Source organism: Emericellopsis atlantica (genome assembly GCF_019669845.1).
Source record: "Emericellopsis atlantica unplaced genomic scaffold F5Z01scaffold_28, whole genome shotgun sequence".
Taxonomy (NCBI): domain Eukaryota; kingdom Fungi; phylum Ascomycota; class Sordariomycetes; order Hypocreales; family Bionectriaceae; genus Emericellopsis; species Emericellopsis atlantica.
The window spans coordinates 243867-258753 of NW_025764730.1; the positions used below are offsets into that span (position 1 = coordinate 243867).

Genomic DNA, 14887 nt, shown 5'->3' on the forward strand with positions numbered 1-14887 from the left:
TACCTCCGTCCATGTCTAGTGCAACGTACATACAGGCACGTACGTATAGTTTACACAGCATTCGCAGGATGGCTGTCGCCTCATGTCACATGGAGTTGTTGAGCAGCACACAGGGGATACTGCGGAAGCTCGAAGTCGGCGAGTTGTCCACATTGATGATGCACAAGAGGGGTTTCACAGAAGGGCAAGACACGCATGGGAAAGTTTATCCAGTGCCAGACGAACGACCGCCGAGATCAATCGACCAGAACAGTGAGCACATGCTGGTTCCGAGTGCCGTGTTGATCAGAGAGTCCTGCTGAATGTCGAGTTAGCGAAGATCCACATGAGATATTCGAAATAAAAGACATGATAATCGGTCTACAGTCAGACTGTTGAGCTTGATATATTTGGATCAACATGATGTATTCTGTTGGCCGTTCTTAATGGAAGAATGTATCATCACGTAGACGGGTGGCCACCAAACGATGGCGAGAGTAAATGGAAATTGGACAAACCTTTTGGAGATGGTCACATCGACCCAGGATGCCACTGCACCTGCCTCAAAAGACAGGTGAATACTTGGTAGTTTCGTGAGATCTGGTCTTGAATGTTTTGACGTTGCGCATGGGGAGAGTTAGCACCGAGTTTTCGTTTGGCGGGTTTTAAAGAAAATTGAGCTGCAAAAGCTCAGACTGCCAAAGACCCGTTAAGGGAGCTGTATATGCAATTACTGAAGGACAGTGCGAAATTTCTATTCTTACTGTCTTTCGACATTTCCAAGCGTTGTGGGTGGAAGGTACATGCAGGCAACCAGCAGGTGAAGACCAAGTCTACCAGGTAGTACTTCGCCCAATGCTGAGCCCAATACTATGACTAGACTGAAGGATAAAGTGCCTTGTCGCCGGGTCGAAATGCGCAAGGCACGTCATCAAATGCTAAGGCAAGGTACAAAGGATTGCTGGTGCCCAATGCTGCACTGTGCCCCTCAACCCCACCAGCAGCACAACTGAACTGCGCTGATGATCATGGGCAGCACCCCTCCTCTTGTGCGATCTCCCACCTTCGCGACATTATATCTCCAGACCTTCACGCAGACGCGCAAAGCCCAAAACCGCCGTTCAGTCTTCACACGTCAAACGATAACACCGACCCGTCAAAATGGCTGCTAGTAAGCTTACACAGGTCCCACATCCGCTCAGCTGGCAGCATAGCTAACCGTGCCTAAGATTTCGAGGAAGTTGCGAGTATGTCGCGACAAGACGAGTTTTTCACCACGAGATGATTGCTAACGGCACGCACAGAGCAATTCGTCCAGTTCTACTACGAGACCTTTGACTCCGACCGCACTCAGCTGGGCAACCTATACGTTCGTCTTCCCTAGAGGAACCTAGCCCCCCGTTCCTCCATTTTTCGGGATTAACAACTCACACCCACGACAGCGCGAGCAGTCCATGTTGACATTCGAGTCATCCTCCGTTCTCGGTGCTGGCAACATCGTTGAGAAGCTTGTCGTATGTCGAGACAGCCTCATTATTCACAGAAAAGAGTCCGCTAACATCGTGCAGAGTCTTCCTTTCCAGAAGGTCAAGCACGAGATCGCCACCCTCGATGCCCAGCCCGGCATGGGCGACGGCAGCGTGATCATCCTAGTCACCGGTGCCCTCAAGGTACGCGAACTGAATATCTACAGCTGGTTGCTGTTGCTGACCCCGTTTACAGGTCGACGAGGAGGAGCGCCCCATGAACTACACTCAGACCTTCCAGCTTGCAGCAACTCCGGACAAGCAATACTTTGTCTACAACGACATCTTCAAGCTCATCTACTAAGCGTTGGACTTGGGTTCATAGGAAAAGAAGTCGGTGGTTCATAAAGAAATATCCAAGCTTTGACACATAAGCAACTTGACGTTTTAACGTGACTATGACAAAAATAAGTCCTTGCAAGCATTTCTCGAGTAACCCAAGTCAAAAGGTGCCCTGCGCACGAGTGCAGCTGTTCCCTCCCCGTTCAAGAGGAATTCAAGTTTGAAATATAGAAGCGAGTCACACAAAAAATATGGGACATTCGACGACATCAAGATAGGAGGTCCATTGTGATGGCTTGATTTTGAAAAGGCCAAATGGCCGCAGAAAGTCATCATTTTTCATGCCCTGAACCAAACACCGATTTCCCTGAACCCCAATGCTATACGGGTATAAGACATTTTAGATCTTGGTGGCAGCCTCAAGAGCCTTCTGCTTCTTGTGGATCTTCATCTGGGCCTTGGCACCCATGATGCCACCACCCCATTGGCGGCGGGCGTTCTCGTGGTTCTCCATGAAGCCATCCTTGACGGCGGAGACGAGCTTGGACAGCTCGCTCTTGTCCTCGGAGCGGACCTCGGTGAGGGCCAGAACGGCGGCGGTCTAGAATGAGTTAGTTGATAAGTTATACACAGCACAGTATAGAAAACGAACCTTCTTGTGGACGACAGTGCCGAGACGGGCCTTGCCCTTGACAATGGCGTAAGGGACACCCATCTTCTTGCACAGCGAAGGCAGGAAGACGACAAGCTCGATGGGGTCAACATCGTTGGGGATGAGGACAAGCGAAGCCTTCTTGTTCTCGATGAGGCCAACAACGTGGTTGAGGCCGTACTTGACAGTGTAGGGCTTCTTGCTGACATCCTCCTTCTTCTTGCCCTCCTTGACGGCGGTGGCCTCCTTGAGGAGACGCTCCTTCTTCTCAGGCTTGGTCTCAGGGCGGTACTTGTTGAGGAGCTTGAAAGCCTGGGCAGCGGTGTTCTTGTCGAGAACGTGCTGGAACTGCGCAAGAGCCGGGGGAACCTTCAGGCGCATCTGGAGGATCTTCTTCTGGCGCTGGAGGCGGACATACTCGGGCCACTTCACCATGCGGGAGACATTGCGCTTGGGCTGGATGTCCTGGCCGATACCGAAGTTGCGGGGACGCTTCTCGATCAAGGGGTTCTGATACTGTCAGTACCTGCCGCGGGTGCGAGGTTGAGGATGGAATTACCTTGGGACCCTTCTTGTTACCAGCCTTGCCCTGGGGGAACGGGGCGGCGGCGACCTTCTTGCCAGATTTGGGGGGCTGTCATTGAGAAAAGAAGACATCAGCAAGATATTCAAGCCAAAAAGTCTTCTCTGAACTCTAACGAGAACACGAGGCAGGCATCTCTGCGCTGCATCGTGCCTCCAGCCAAGTCATCACCCACGTCCGCTGTAAAAGCAGACGCATGTAGCGGGCGGTATATTCACAGATCGCACAAGTGCAATACTGCCGACAGAACCAATTGCACCGGGGTTGCGCAAGTTGAATTCGGTCGAACTGTGGCCATTAGAGCCCAGATGAGGCATCTAGGTACTCACCATCTTGTCGGTTGGGGATATGCTCAGGCGTGAAGAGCAAGATCGGGGAGGATGCGGTTGTCGTGATCGGAATTGAAGAGGGAAAGCAAAAAGTTAAAGCGTGCAGCGGATATTCGGACGGTGGACGAAAAATTAGGGCTTGGTGCGCCACGACTCTCTTCCAGCCCCACCCCTCTGTGGCTGATGAGCCAAATAGTGGCTGATGACTGTGGCTGCTGCAAATCCCTGCGATTAGTCACGCTAGGCCTAGGCCTCAACCATGGAGTGAATCTGAGAATGATTCATAGAATAGTTACATTTCCATATTCTGAAATTTTACTTGGTCGTTACTTACAAGAATTAAATCCGTCAGCAACCGTTGCAACGTCAAGACCGGGGCTTGTGGTCTACGCCTGTCCTTTCCGCCAGCCACGTCAAGTGCTTCTTGATCTGCGCTTGTCGACGACTTAGACACAACACACAGCAGTATCACGATGCCGCCAACCACCTGTATTCGTTGCCAGACAAACAGAGCTGTTGTGAAGCGACCTAAAAATCACCACAAGGTCTGCAAAGAATGCTTTCTGGCTGCTTTTGAGGATGAGGTCCACCACACCATTACATCCTCAAAGTTGTTTCAAAGAGGAGAAAGAATTGCCATTGGTGCATCTGGAGGCAAAGATTCCACGGTACTCGCCTCAGTGCTCAAGACGCTTAACGAAAGACATGATTATGGTCTTGACTTGATTCTCTTGAGTGTGGACGAAGGTATCAAGGGGTACCGCGACGACTCGCTGGAAACAGTGAAACGGAATGCATCGCAATACGAGATGGACCTCAAGATTGTTGGCTACGACGAGCTCTACGGCTGGACCATGGATCAAGTCGTTGAAACAGTCGGAAAGAAGGGGAACTGCACATACTGCGGAGTATTTCGACGGCAGGCCCTGGATCGAGGGGCCAAAATGTTGAAGATCAAGCATGTGGTGACGGGACACAACGCCGACGACATTGCGGAAACTGTTCTTATGAATCTTCTGCGTGGCGACTTACCACGCCTATCCAGAAGCACGAGCATTGTAACCGGGCATGCAGCTAGCGAAGTCAAGCGAAGCAAGCCCCTGAAGTATGCGTACGAGAAGGAGATTGTTCTCTACGCCCACCACAAAAAGCTGGATTACTTTAGCACCGAGTGCATATACAGTCCGGAGGCTTTTCGGGGCACAGCACGGAGTTTGATCAAAACTCTTGAGAAAGTCCGACCCAGCGCCATCTTGGACATTGTCCGCAGTGGCGAGGACATGGCTCGGTTAACGCCAGACAAAGATCAAAGCTCGTGTGCCTGTGACGAGGGCGAGTCCATGGGGGGTTGCGGTTCAGCCAACGGACGGTCATCTGGCAATGAACTTGCGGAGATGGAAGCATCTCTGAAAAAGCAGAGCAATCATGCAAGCCTGGAAACCGACGTGTCCGCCAAAAGCAATGCAACTGTACCTGACACTGTAGAATTGCCTCTTCGCACGCATCGGAAGGAGGGTCTCGGAACACCATTGCAGAAGCTGGGCCAGTGTACGAAGTGTGGCTACATGTCAAGTCAGTCAATATGCCAGGCTTGCATGCTCCTCGATGGCCTCAACAAAAACAGAGCTGACATAGCAATATAACACGAGGATGTCGCTGGTTCGATCTTTCCGGATTGTTCGAATCTTCTTGATTGGCTCGCATATCGAAAAATGAAATCTTGTGATTGATGCTTGGACACCCATCCAACCATCCTGAGCTGGGTTGATATACAAAGGCTGTTCCCCAGTTTCTCTAGCCTCAGATTATACGCTTTTCCATCTGTCGCGGGTCAGTGCCTTGGTATTCGACGAAAGCGTTCAAAACAAACCTTCCATGCGTTGTTGAGCTCGAATCCTGGAGGCGCTTGTGCTAACCCTGACTGGCCTCGGAATGTCCCTGTGATTCGTGCATCGCGTGTCATCACTAACACATTGGTCAGTCCGTAGTCTTAGTCGTGTGTGCGTAAGCGAGAGTTCCGTACTTTGCTACAAATTCGTCAGTCTCGGTGACACAGTTGGCGCTGAACTTGGTCGACGTACCTTATCCCACTGGTCCAAATCATATCGTGGGTTCTTGCCCTCGTTCTGCCACGACTTCAAGGCGGCCATACCGGTACCCGTGATACCGAACATCTATATCCTGTCAGTCCTGTGCGCCCGACCGCTTCCCCATGCAGGTTGTGCCATGAAACTTACAGCAATCATGATGCCATAGGGCAGGAGAGTCTCGAAGGGAACAGGCATTGCTGCTGCGCGCCGCTCAAGCGGGTGTCGAGTAATTGGACAATCGTTCGTTGATCACTTCGGGTACCGCCTGGGGTTGTGCTGTTTCGAACAGCGTATTCGCAAGTTTGTCAATCGGTCGTCGACTGATGTTGTTGCTCTACGTATGCGGACGGGAGACGAGGCTGCTGTCACATGGTGCCTCAGGCAGGAACCAGCCAGCAAGTGGCATGCGCTTCCGGTAGCGGCAGGCTTGCCGAAGTGACCAGTCATGTGTGAACTAATGTCACACACTGTACCTCCAACGTAATGGTTAGTGGTCCGCCCCTCTGCACCATTCGGCGCACACTGTGCAGTGTTTCGCGACTGCTGCTTGTCATTAGGAGTTGGAGGCAGGCGCGACGGGGGTTCGCGAGACGCGACGACAAGAGTCAACAGCACGATAAACCTGTCTTTATCATCCACTACACATCATTGACCGAACGTGCCTTGATTCCGCTTACACACAATTACATTACGAAAGCGTGAACGATACGACCGAGCGCCGGTGCTCTACACACGCCTTCAGCATGCTTGCCGTGGAACGATAAGAGGAACTGAATCAGCTTGCGTCTGCCATCGTCGCTGCGGAACATGTCGAACAACCAGCAACGGGACTAAAGTGACATTATGGTGACCCGCGCAACCATGAGTAGCGCTCAGGCTATGGAGGAGGAGCTGCAGCAGAGCGTGCTACGTTCACAAACCCAGGAATGGGACCAGAGCCCGGCGAACTTCAACGAAGCATCCCATCACAGCAACTCCGACATTGCGATCGCTCATGGCCGGCGAACACGAAGTGGTGGACGAATTGAGGATTTCGAGGCTGATCAAGATGCCTCAGGAGAGGAGGTTGAAGAGGATCCCGAGGGTGAAAGAGATGCATCTGGAGAGGAAGATGCTGAAGGCGAGGATGACTACGAAATGCTTCAGCAGCCGCCGCATGCTCTCTCCGTGGCAGCGCGGGATCGATCACTATCTGAGCTGGACGAATTAGAAGAGGACGAAGTCGAGGACGAATACGAAGGTGGAGAGCATGGCAATACGGAGGACACTGCTTCAAAACTGCGCGCCGCTCGAGCTCATGCGCAGATGTCCGACGCCGACATGGAAACGGACAGCGATGCTGCCGAGCAAGCCAGCGTGGACGCAGAATCGGTCGACGATGACGAAGACTCAGATGACGAACTCCCGTGGGAAGATGCCCAAGGAGAAATTGAAGATGATGATTCCGACACGGGTGTAGCAAGCAATGCATGTGTCTTCTGCAAGCAAGACGAAGAGAATGATCCCAGCGAGGATTTTGATCCGTACTTGTCGTGCCAAAAGTGCGGAGAGCATGGTACGTTCAAGTGATGCTTGTCATGTCCATGTTTTGCTAATGATTTTAGCACATCAACAATGCGCCAGAGATGCAGCAGCTCTGAGTGAGTCCAATGGTAAGTGCACTGTGCCCTCTGATCGATTCTGGGCGACACTAAAACCTTGCAGATGTAGCTCGCTGGAGATGCCCAGAGTGTTTCGAAGAGCCCGAGGCCGACCATGGGGAAAACAGCGATGGCGGAGTCTCACATGACGAAGCGGATTCACAGCGCCGTGACCTCGGGGCACTATCTGATGATGCGCTTCCCGGTATCCAGGCGCAAAGGGATTCTGGTAGTCTCACGCCTAATGGAACGTCTACGGGCAGGCAGCGGTCTCTGCGGAAAAAAAAGACTTCCCCCGCGGAATCAGAGGATACTGGGGTGTCTTTGAGAAAAAGGCGGCGAGGTCTCTCGATAGGCGACAACGAAAACGATGACGATGCTGACGATGACGGGCAATCCACTGAAGGCGCGACACGGTCGGTCCGAACACTGCGTCTCAAAATCAACAAGCCACCTCCAGTCTCGATCGAGAAGAGAACTCGCAATTCTTTGGTTGTCAGACTCCACGTTAGATCTGGCCCTCTCAAAGACGTGTTGTCGAGGAGAAAGCGGGACAAAAAGTCATCAGCTGGACAGCCCAGATCCACACGGCCTACATCCATTGCGGCCGGCGCGACCCAAGCCACTGGAGCTACCATTGAAACTCCATTCACTGCGGATGCCTATAGCCAGCCCTGGTATTCGTTGCTTGACCGGGATGGTGACGATGGCAAAGGCAAGCCTTATGGCGGAATTTTGGATGAGGCCGAAGCGGACACGACCAAGACTTTGCCGGGCGAAGACGACCGAGAACGCTTCAGGGAAGCAATGAAAAAAGCCGATGTCCAATGGCAGGAGAAAGCTTTGCAGGGAGGCCCAGAGATGACTAGCCGTAAAGGCAAGAAGTCGGACAACGGCAGCAAAATCGAGTGCATCGAATTCGGAGGATGGGAAATCGACACATGGTACGCAGCGCCCTACCCATACGAGTACAGCAAACATCGTGTGCTTTACATTTGCGAGTTCTGCCTCAAGTACATGAACTCGGACTACGTTGCTTGGCGGCACAAGCTCAAGTGTGCCGCAAAGCATCCTCCAGGCGACGAGATTTACAGGTACGGCTCCATTTCCTTCTTTGAGGTAGATGGACGAAAAAACCCTATATATTGCCAGAACCTCTGTCTGCTGGCCAAGCTCTTCCTCGGATCAAAGACTCTTTACTACGACGTGGAACCGTTCCTCTTTTACGTCTTATGCGAATACGACGAGACCGGGTATCATTTTGTTGGCTATTTCTCCAAGGAGAAAAGGCCAAGCAGCCTAAACAACGTGTCATGCATTCTTACGCTACCGATCCACCAACGAAAGGGGTACGGGAATTTGCTGATTGACTTCTCCTACTTGCTCACCAAGGCGGAGGAGAAAACGGGATCGCCGGAAAAGCCACTATCGGATCTTGGATTGGTATCCTACCGCAGCTACTGGCGTCTAGTGCTTTGCCGATACTTTCTCGACGTAATGCGGGAAGGCGCACATGAGAAAGACGGGTTGAGTATCAAGCAGATTTCAGACGACACTGCAATGACTCCAGACGACGTCGTAGCTGCTCTCGAAGGTCTTCGAGCTCTGGTACGAGATCCTCAAACCAAAGTATACGCGTTCCGCATCGACATGGACTTTTGCCGAGAATATGTTTCTAAATGGGAAGCCAAAGGACATGTCAAGTTAAAGCCGCAGGCTCTGGCGTGGACGCCCTACGTCATGGGCAAGAACAACATCGCCAATTTTGATCTGGGTCCCATTAGCACTGTGGCGCCTAGAGAAGACGACCAGGCCAAGGTTGATGAGGGTCCAGGCGGTATTTCGGCCATCACTCGACCTATGGTCGATGACATTCGAGTGCTTCCACAAAACGAAGTGACAGAGCCAACGGAGAGTGTCGCTGAACAGGATGACCCTTCCTCCCAACTTCAAATCGAAGCTCAGTCGGAGTTGGAACAGGTTGGTGCTCACGAGGCTGGGGACAACAAGGAGAATAGTCAACCAGGAGCAAGTAACAGCACTGGTAAAAGCATGGATGTGGCGGAGCATTGGGACCTCGCATACAGGACTATCCCGGCAAGCCGCTTCGAGATCTTCCCGGCCCCTGTTGGAGGACGAAGGGGAGAACGTACGAAACAACCGGGCCGGCCTCCTATGCCGCGCAGTATCAGCAGTCTGTCGCGGCCCAAGCCAAGACGATCTGGAGGTAGCGCACGCCGTCCTTCTGCGCCACGGCCTAAAGCATCCTCAGCGAAACGCAAATCCGGCGGGACTGGGCGTGGGCCAGGACGTTGGCCCAAAGGGACTAAGAAAGCTGATTACGGCAATGCTGCCAGTGGTCCAGGGTTCCCGCCAGGCTGGCGCGAGAAAGTTGCCAACGGATCAGCCGTGGTTGGCGAGTCTGGTATCTTGATGGTGGACAAGGCTGCAACCAAGCCAGCGGGTTCTACCCAGGCCAAAGTTGACTTGGCCGTAGTCCAGAGCGACATTGCTGATGGAACGTCTGAAGCACTAGGAGGGCCCAATGGTATAGGTGAAGCTGGCGAGGATGTAGACGCCGAGGGCGAGGATGTATAATGACATGTACGTATTGTTTGCAGGCAACGGGTAGGCAGTTTAGGGCGTTGGGGCTATCAAGATGACCCTGGAATCGACCGGGGGCGGGCAGCTCTATCTTGTATATAGGATGTTAACATAGATAATGCTTTAGTCTTCAAGACTGTGCTGTTGCTATCACATGACTAGTCGCTTTCATATTGCGAAAGCTTCAGTGGCTGGAATAATGTAAAATTACCAAGCGTGTCACATGAGAAGATCCACAATAGAGTGCTGGCGCAGCCGCGTTTTATTCGTTGAAACTACCGTAGCAAGCATAGCCGTAGCTTCGCACTTGCTCCTGAACAAGCATTGTACCCTGATAGTCTGATGCCCTTCTGCGAGCTGCCATCCCGAGGCGCCAGTTTGGCACCACGTAGGGTAGTCGGTATTCACTTGCGCTACGTGCGGCTGCGCCTCCTGGGACATGTCATCACTTCTTGGTACGGTACCTTAGGTGAGAGCCCCACCCAGCCACTCGCCCGCCGCAACAGTCTCCACTCGCGCATGAGCCTGACATGGACTGGAGTTGGTCACCAAGCGTCCGTCCGTCTCCATGGCTGGCATGATCCCGACTAAGCTTCACACACTCACCCCCTCCAGACTTGCGAAATTCTGGCTGTCTTTCCCAGACACCAGATCTATTAGGCACTGACCGCGCAAGTAGAAGTGCTGTATTCGGTACACACTGCCCACCAACCAACACACACTCTACGTAGTATCCCGACAGCAAGCGCCTGCACCCAAGAGTGGACGACGTCGCCGGAGTGGTCGCCTCGAACAATCAACTCTTGAAGCCATTTTCTACGCCGCTCGCAAAGCATACGACTCGATCGGCAGCCGAAACTACCCAGTCTGCGAAGTGAGGCAGCGTCCCAAACCACAGTTCGCGGCCGGATAATCCACGCAAGCGACTACGTCACTTCTCGACTTGCCTGGCGCATCGGCCGAATTCCAATATCCTACATTGCTCAATCACAGCCAGCGCATCGCCGCGCAACTAGTTGCCAACGTTAGCCGGGACTTTGACAGTTGGAGAACCAGCCGCCACCATGTCGCGGGTAATGAGGAGTGTCAGGAATGTCACAAAGGGCTATTCCAGTACTCAAATTAAGGTCCGAGAAGGTAGACAAGATTCGGATCGCGCGCAAGTGGCATCCGCGGCTGACAAGCTGTTGTAGCGACGAGCAATGACCCATGGGGTCCGACAGGCACGCAAATGAGCGAGATCGCTCAGATGACTTTCAACACGTTAGTGAGCCACGTCTTTGTTGCGAACCAAGCTGACAAACGAGCCAGATCTAGCGATTTCTACGACATTATGGATATGCTCGATAAGCGCCTGAACGACAAGGGCAAGAACTGGCGACACGTCCTGAAAGCTCTAAAGGTTCTCGACTACTGTTTGCACGAGGGATCGGAATTGGTAGTGAGCTGGGCTCGCCAAAGCATCTACATCATCAAAACCCTGCGCGAGTTCCAGTATGTAGACGAGGAGGGTCGCGATGTTGGCCAGAATGGTAAGAAGCCGCCACCCTTGCATTTCAGTCCACCCTCTGACTTTGAGCAGTCCGCATTGCCGCCAAGGAAATCACTTCTTTAATCCTCGACGAGGAGCGCCTGCGTGCGGAGAGGAGTGACCGAAAATCGTGGAAGTCACGCGTCACTGGGCTCGAAGAATTCCCCCCTCCAGGCATGGAAGATTCCGCCACGGGCCCAAGCCGCGACCGCCGCGGTCAGCGTGAGAGGAGACCGAACAACGAAGAGGAAGACGCAGAGTACAAGCTCGCGCTCGAGGCGAGCAAATACCAGGAAGAAGAAGATCGCAAGAAGAGAGAAGGTCGCACTCAGGTGGGCGACGTTGATGACGATCTGGCCAAAGCTATCAAGCTGAGCAAGGAAGAGGAGGAGTATCGCCGCCGAGAGCTCGAGGCAAGCAACGCAGCCTCCTTGTTTGACGACTCGCCAGCACAGGCTGCCCAGCCAAGTTATACCGGATTCAACGGAGGTTACCAGCAGGGAAACCAAGTTGATTGGTTCGCGAACCCGGTAGACCAAAACCAAAGCCAGAACCAGATGCAGACTCAACCAACTGGTTTCATGTCCAACGCCTATACGGGCTATCAACAACCTCAGGCTACAGGCTTCCAGAATACGTTCAGCACTCCGTTTGGCACTCAACCTACTGGAGCGAATCCTTATGGCCAGCAGCAGCAGCAGGGCTTCCAGCCCCAGCCTACTGGGTACAACCCTTACGGCCAGCAGCCGCAGGCACTCCAGAAGCAGCCGACAATGCTCCAGTCTCCCGTTGATGGACCTGGACCCTCGGCCGGCACGAACAATCCATGGGCGACGAATAGCAGCAGTAATGATCACGCTGCGGCCATGAAGCCGACGCCAACTGGCTCTAATAACCCGTTTGCGCAGTTCAACCGGCCATCCTCCGCCCAGCCGACCATGAATAGCCTGGGAGCTGTGCCAGAGCAGAAGACCCTGGCGTCTTTCCAATCTCAGCCTGGACAACTGCAACAGCAGCCCTCCTTTGGCCAGCAGCAGCAGCAGCAGCAGCAGCCCTCATTCAACAACCCGCAGCAGAAGGAGCTCAACGAACACGAGTCAAAGCTCAACTCTCTGCTTGCTACAGGTGATGGAATGGACACGTACGGAAACACTGGACAGATGCGTATTCCGGCACAGCACACTGCCCCCGGAACCTTTGTCAACAGTGCAGGCTCCGGCATCAACCGCCTCCAAGCAGAGCAGACCGGCAACAACCCTTTCTTGCGACAGCAGTTCACTGGCATGCCATCTGTCAGCTACGGAAACCAGCCTCACCCCCCTGTGCCCGCACTTCCCGCTGGCATGAATGGCCAAGGGACTAACAATCCGTTTGGCCAGCAACAGCAGCCTGGACAGCAGCAGAACCAGGACCTCATTCAATTTTAGCCGAACTCGGCAAATGCAGTGGCGTTTCGGGGCTTCGTGTGTTTCAACATTTTACTTCTAGCCCTCGTTCGGATCCGAATTCCCAATCCCCAATTCTAGGCGGAACCTTTTTGATTCATTTGACGCCCTGCCCTCTCATGCTTGCTCTTCTCGTCTGACATCAGTATTGCTACGGGAGGCTGAAGTGTGGTTATCTTTGTCGGATACTGATTACATGGGGCGGGCGGACATTGGCCCTGAGGTAGATAGCGCGTTCTCAGATCCCCAGACCTAGATTTACATTCCACAATTGATGTATGGGGTAGTAGTCATGGTTACTTTCGTGCCTTCATCGTGAATCTGATGGGCGTCTTGATGGGCGTAGACCGTCGAAGCAAGGTCAAGTGTACTAATGAGTGTAACAAAGAAGCATAAGCAGCCGTGCTTTGGTGCCGTATAGCCTTCGTATTCTAGTACAACGCTGACCTTATTATCCTCCACATGACCCCCGAGTGATCACAGCTCTGATGGAGTGAACGCTGAGACGAGGTACGGTGGCCTATGTCGCCTTGAGCCACAAGCATGGAAGTCACATGAGGCCAGCTGTTGATTGCCTGGATACAATCGCTCACGCTACATAATTTTCACCGTACGATTCGCATTACAACACATATAGTCCGTCCCGTATTCCCTCACAAGTTGATACAGGCCAAAAAGATATCAGCCTGCCTCCTCCATCATCTGTATAAACTCCTCCAAGTTGACTCCCCCCTTGCCGTCATGGTCCAAGTGATCAATCATGGTTTGTATCTCCTCGTCTGTCATTGTCCTTTCGTCCTTGATATCCTGCGCGAGATGGCGCATATCGTCGAACGAGATGACACCATCGCCGTCATAATCGAACATCCCAAACACCTTGGTCGCCTCGTCGCGTGGATCCCTCATGGCAATCAGCCTGGCGGCACATAAGCGAAATTGGTCGAGATAAACGAGCAGTCGGTTGACGGGGCAGTTGTGCGGTTCCGCCCAGTCTTGGGGCGGGTGCCCGTGCGTTTCTAGTTGCTGGTAATATTCCGGTTTGGACAAGTCGAAGCCCAGGGCTGAGAGTGAGTGCCGGAATTCATAGCTATTCAGCCAGCCCTTTTTCTTGAGGTCCATGAGCTCAAACTGGAAGCCGTCAGCAGGCATGCTCATGTAATTGGCGATCGAGACTCATACCACTTCATCTATGTGTTCGCGATCCTCTTCAGGTATTGTGTTGTAATCATCGTTGCTTGACTGCGGGATGCCGGATGCTTGCTTCGGTAGATGCGACGATGAAGCCGCCATGGACCGTATTGGGAATCCCCGCGGCGTTGCGTGTGAGTTCATTATGTGTAAAAGACTGCCTTTTGGAGCTGATTTCACGGCGGCTGGGTTTCGACAACAGGGCAGTAGTAGCAAGATGGTATGTTGAGCTGCAGCCGTCGCTTGGGGAGAAGAAACTATGTTTGAAGCAAACAAATCTGAGACGAATTTCTGGTCGTGAAGTCTGCCCAGAGAACAAAGAGTATGCGATTGCTCAAGACGAATGCGACGCGTCCAATGGTGCAATGACCTGGCGCGTGTCTTTGACGGCTTGGGCGCGTTAAACTCCAGCCCAGTCAGTGCTCACTCAGGCGTGGTGTCCAACCTCACTCAACATGAGACCAGAGAGGCTTTCTGCCACAGCTCCTGGGCGCTGGATGAGACTAAATTTGCCTGTTTGATAGAAGGCACTATGAAATCTTATGAATCCTTATCATAGTCCAGAACTGGTTGGCGGGTGACAAGGGCAAAGCTACGTACGACAAACTGTCAAACGCAGTCTGCCTTGCTGACAAAAAAGGAGCACCGTTTGCAGGTCTCGTGACAGGCAGAACAGGCAGCATGCGCAGGCAGCAGGGACTTTGTGGTGATCAGCTTATTGGGGAACTGCGATTGGCGAGCTTGTCTTAGTCATCCACTTCTGCAGCTCTACGCGAGTGAAGCCTGCCGCTGCTCATCCACGTCCGAGGAAAAAGCTTACCTCACCACTGACCCCATTGCAGAGGCCGACCTAGGTCAACTTCACCTCTTGCTCAGGACAAAAAGGACGCGTTCATTCTCGTACCTTGACCGATCTCATCATCCTGCCTTTCTGTCCTTTCACAAGCTTTCTGTTGCGCTGGTTTTCTGACCCTCAGTCAACAAGCTCAATTCCCTGCGCTGGGCGGACGTGTCACCAGCTCGATTCCATCCATCTGC

General features: G+C 52.9%; 7 protein-coding genes across 7 annotated transcripts; 4 read left to right on the forward strand and 3 right to left on the reverse strand.

Moving 5' to 3' along the window:
* The first annotated feature begins 793 nt into the window (after positions 1-793).
* On the forward strand, positions 794-1891 carry F5Z01DRAFT_663910 (uncharacterized protein). The gene is made up of 7 exons (XM_046264059.1): positions 794-927; positions 1016-1150; positions 1209-1226; positions 1284-1348; positions 1422-1493; positions 1548-1649; positions 1702-1891. The coding sequence occupies exons 2-7, from the start codon at positions 1141-1143 to the stop codon at positions 1807-1809; spliced, it is 375 nt and encodes a 124-aa protein (XP_046115239.1). The 5' UTR covers positions 794-927; positions 1016-1140; the 3' UTR covers positions 1810-1891.
* On the reverse strand, positions 1892-3430 carry F5Z01DRAFT_663916 (60S ribosomal protein L8). Its single transcript, XM_046264060.1, has 4 exons — positions 3352-3430; positions 2999-3073; positions 2440-2949; positions 1892-2388 (listed from the first exon to the last, which is right to left on the reverse strand). The coding sequence occupies exons 1-4, from the start codon at positions 3352-3354 to the stop codon at positions 2188-2190; spliced, it is 789 nt and encodes a 262-aa protein (XP_046115240.1). The 5' UTR covers positions 3355-3430; the 3' UTR covers positions 1892-2187.
* Positions 3431-5026, forward strand: F5Z01DRAFT_663918 (uncharacterized protein). The gene has a single exon (XM_046264061.1). The coding sequence runs from the start codon at positions 3825-3827 to the stop codon at positions 4992-4994; it is 1170 nt and encodes a 389-aa protein (XP_046115241.1). The 5' UTR covers positions 3431-3824; the 3' UTR covers positions 4995-5026.
* Positions 5027-5767, reverse strand: F5Z01DRAFT_663919 (uncharacterized protein). The gene is made up of 4 exons (XM_046264062.1): positions 5589-5767; positions 5429-5525; positions 5222-5316; positions 5027-5172 (listed from the first exon to the last, which is right to left on the reverse strand). The coding sequence occupies exons 1-4, from the start codon at positions 5634-5636 to the stop codon at positions 5152-5154; spliced, it is 261 nt and encodes an 86-aa protein (XP_046115242.1). The 5' UTR covers positions 5637-5767; the 3' UTR covers positions 5027-5151.
* Positions 5768-5951: 184 nt separating this feature from the next.
* On the forward strand, positions 5952-9807 carry F5Z01DRAFT_712522 (putative histone acetyltransferase). Its single transcript, XM_046266487.1, has 3 exons — positions 5952-6996; positions 7046-7093; positions 7146-9807. The coding sequence occupies exons 1-3, from the start codon at positions 6285-6287 to the stop codon at positions 9677-9679; spliced, it is 3294 nt and encodes a 1097-aa protein (XP_046115243.1). The 5' UTR covers positions 5952-6284; the 3' UTR covers positions 9680-9807.
* A 776-nt stretch (positions 9808-10583) lies between these two features.
* F5Z01DRAFT_292482 (ENTH domain-containing protein) lies at positions 10584-12993 on the forward strand. The gene is made up of 4 exons (XM_046258815.1): positions 10584-10822; positions 10879-10948; positions 10997-11217; positions 11268-12993. The coding sequence occupies exons 1-4, from the start codon at positions 10750-10752 to the stop codon at positions 12641-12643; spliced, it is 1740 nt and encodes a 579-aa protein (XP_046115244.1). The 5' UTR covers positions 10584-10749; the 3' UTR covers positions 12644-12993.
* F5Z01DRAFT_292503 (uncharacterized protein) lies at positions 12993-14092 on the reverse strand. Its single transcript, XM_046258816.1, has 2 exons — positions 13841-14092; positions 12993-13789 (listed from the first exon to the last, which is right to left on the reverse strand). Exons 1-2 carry the CDS (start codon positions 13991-13993, stop codon positions 13343-13345), a joined length of 600 nt encoding a protein of 199 aa, XP_046115245.1. The 5' UTR covers positions 13994-14092; the 3' UTR covers positions 12993-13342.
* Positions 14093-14887: the final 795 nt, after the last annotated feature.

Excerpts from the sequence above, each read along its gene's own strand:
- F5Z01DRAFT_663910 (XM_046264059.1), top strand. Across the intron at positions 1,349-1,421 it reads CTCAGCTGGGCAACCTATAC|CGCGAGCAGTCCATGTTGAC; the intron begins GTTCGTCTTCCC and ends CACCCACGACAG. Across the intron at positions 1,494-1,547 it reads ACATCGTTGAGAAGCTTGTC|AGTCTTCCTTTCCAGAAGGT; the intron begins GTATGTCGAGAC and ends AACATCGTGCAG.
- F5Z01DRAFT_663916 (XM_046264060.1), bottom strand. Across the intron at positions 2,950-2,998 it reads GTAACAAGAAGGGTCCCAAG|AACCCCTTGATCGAGAAGCG; the intron begins GTAATTCCATCC and ends TGACAGTATCAG. Across the intron at positions 2,389-2,439 it reads GCACTGTCGTCCACAAGAAG|ACCGCCGCCGTTCTGGCCCT; the intron begins GTTCGTTTTCTA and ends AACTCATTCTAG.
- F5Z01DRAFT_663918 (XM_046264061.1), top strand. The coding sequence starts at position 3,825 with ATGCCGCCAACCACCTGTATTCGTTGCCAGACAAACAGAGCTGTTGTG.
- F5Z01DRAFT_663919 (XM_046264062.1), bottom strand. The coding sequence starts at position 5,636 with ATGCCTGTTCCCTTCGAGACTCTCCTGCCCTATGGCATCATGATTGCT. Across the intron at positions 5,317-5,428 it reads GGACCAGTGGGATAAGGTAC|TGATGACACGCGATGCACGA; the intron begins GTCGACCAAGTT and ends CCAATGTGTTAG. Across the intron at positions 5,173-5,221 it reads AGCTCAACAACGCATGGAAG|ATGGAAAAGCGTATAATCTG; the intron begins GTTTGTTTTGAA and ends GACCCGCGACAG.
- F5Z01DRAFT_712522 (XM_046266487.1), top strand. The coding sequence starts at position 6,285 with ATGGTGACCCGCGCAACCATGAGTAGCGCTCAGGCTATGGAGGAGGAG. Across the intron at positions 6,997-7,045 it reads CCAAAAGTGCGGAGAGCATG|CACATCAACAATGCGCCAGA; the intron begins GTACGTTCAAGT and ends TAATGATTTTAG. Across the intron at positions 7,094-7,145 it reads AGCTCTGAGTGAGTCCAATG|ATGTAGCTCGCTGGAGATGC; the intron begins GTAAGTGCACTG and ends AAAACCTTGCAG.
- F5Z01DRAFT_292482 (XM_046258815.1), top strand. The coding sequence starts at position 10,750 with ATGTCGCGGGTAATGAGGAGTGTCAGGAATGTCACAAAGGGCTATTCC. Across the intron at positions 10,823-10,878 it reads TCAAATTAAGGTCCGAGAAG|CGACGAGCAATGACCCATGG; the intron begins GTAGACAAGATT and ends AAGCTGTTGTAG. Across the intron at positions 11,218-11,267 it reads TCGCGATGTTGGCCAGAATG|TCCGCATTGCCGCCAAGGAA; the intron begins GTAAGAAGCCGC and ends GACTTTGAGCAG.
- F5Z01DRAFT_292503 (XM_046258816.1), bottom strand. The coding sequence starts at position 13,993 with ATGAACTCACACGCAACGCCGCGGGGATTCCCAATACGGTCCATGGCG. Across the intron at positions 13,790-13,840 it reads GCGAACACATAGATGAAGTG|TTTGAGCTCATGGACCTCAA; the intron begins GTATGAGTCTCG and ends GACGGCTTCCAG.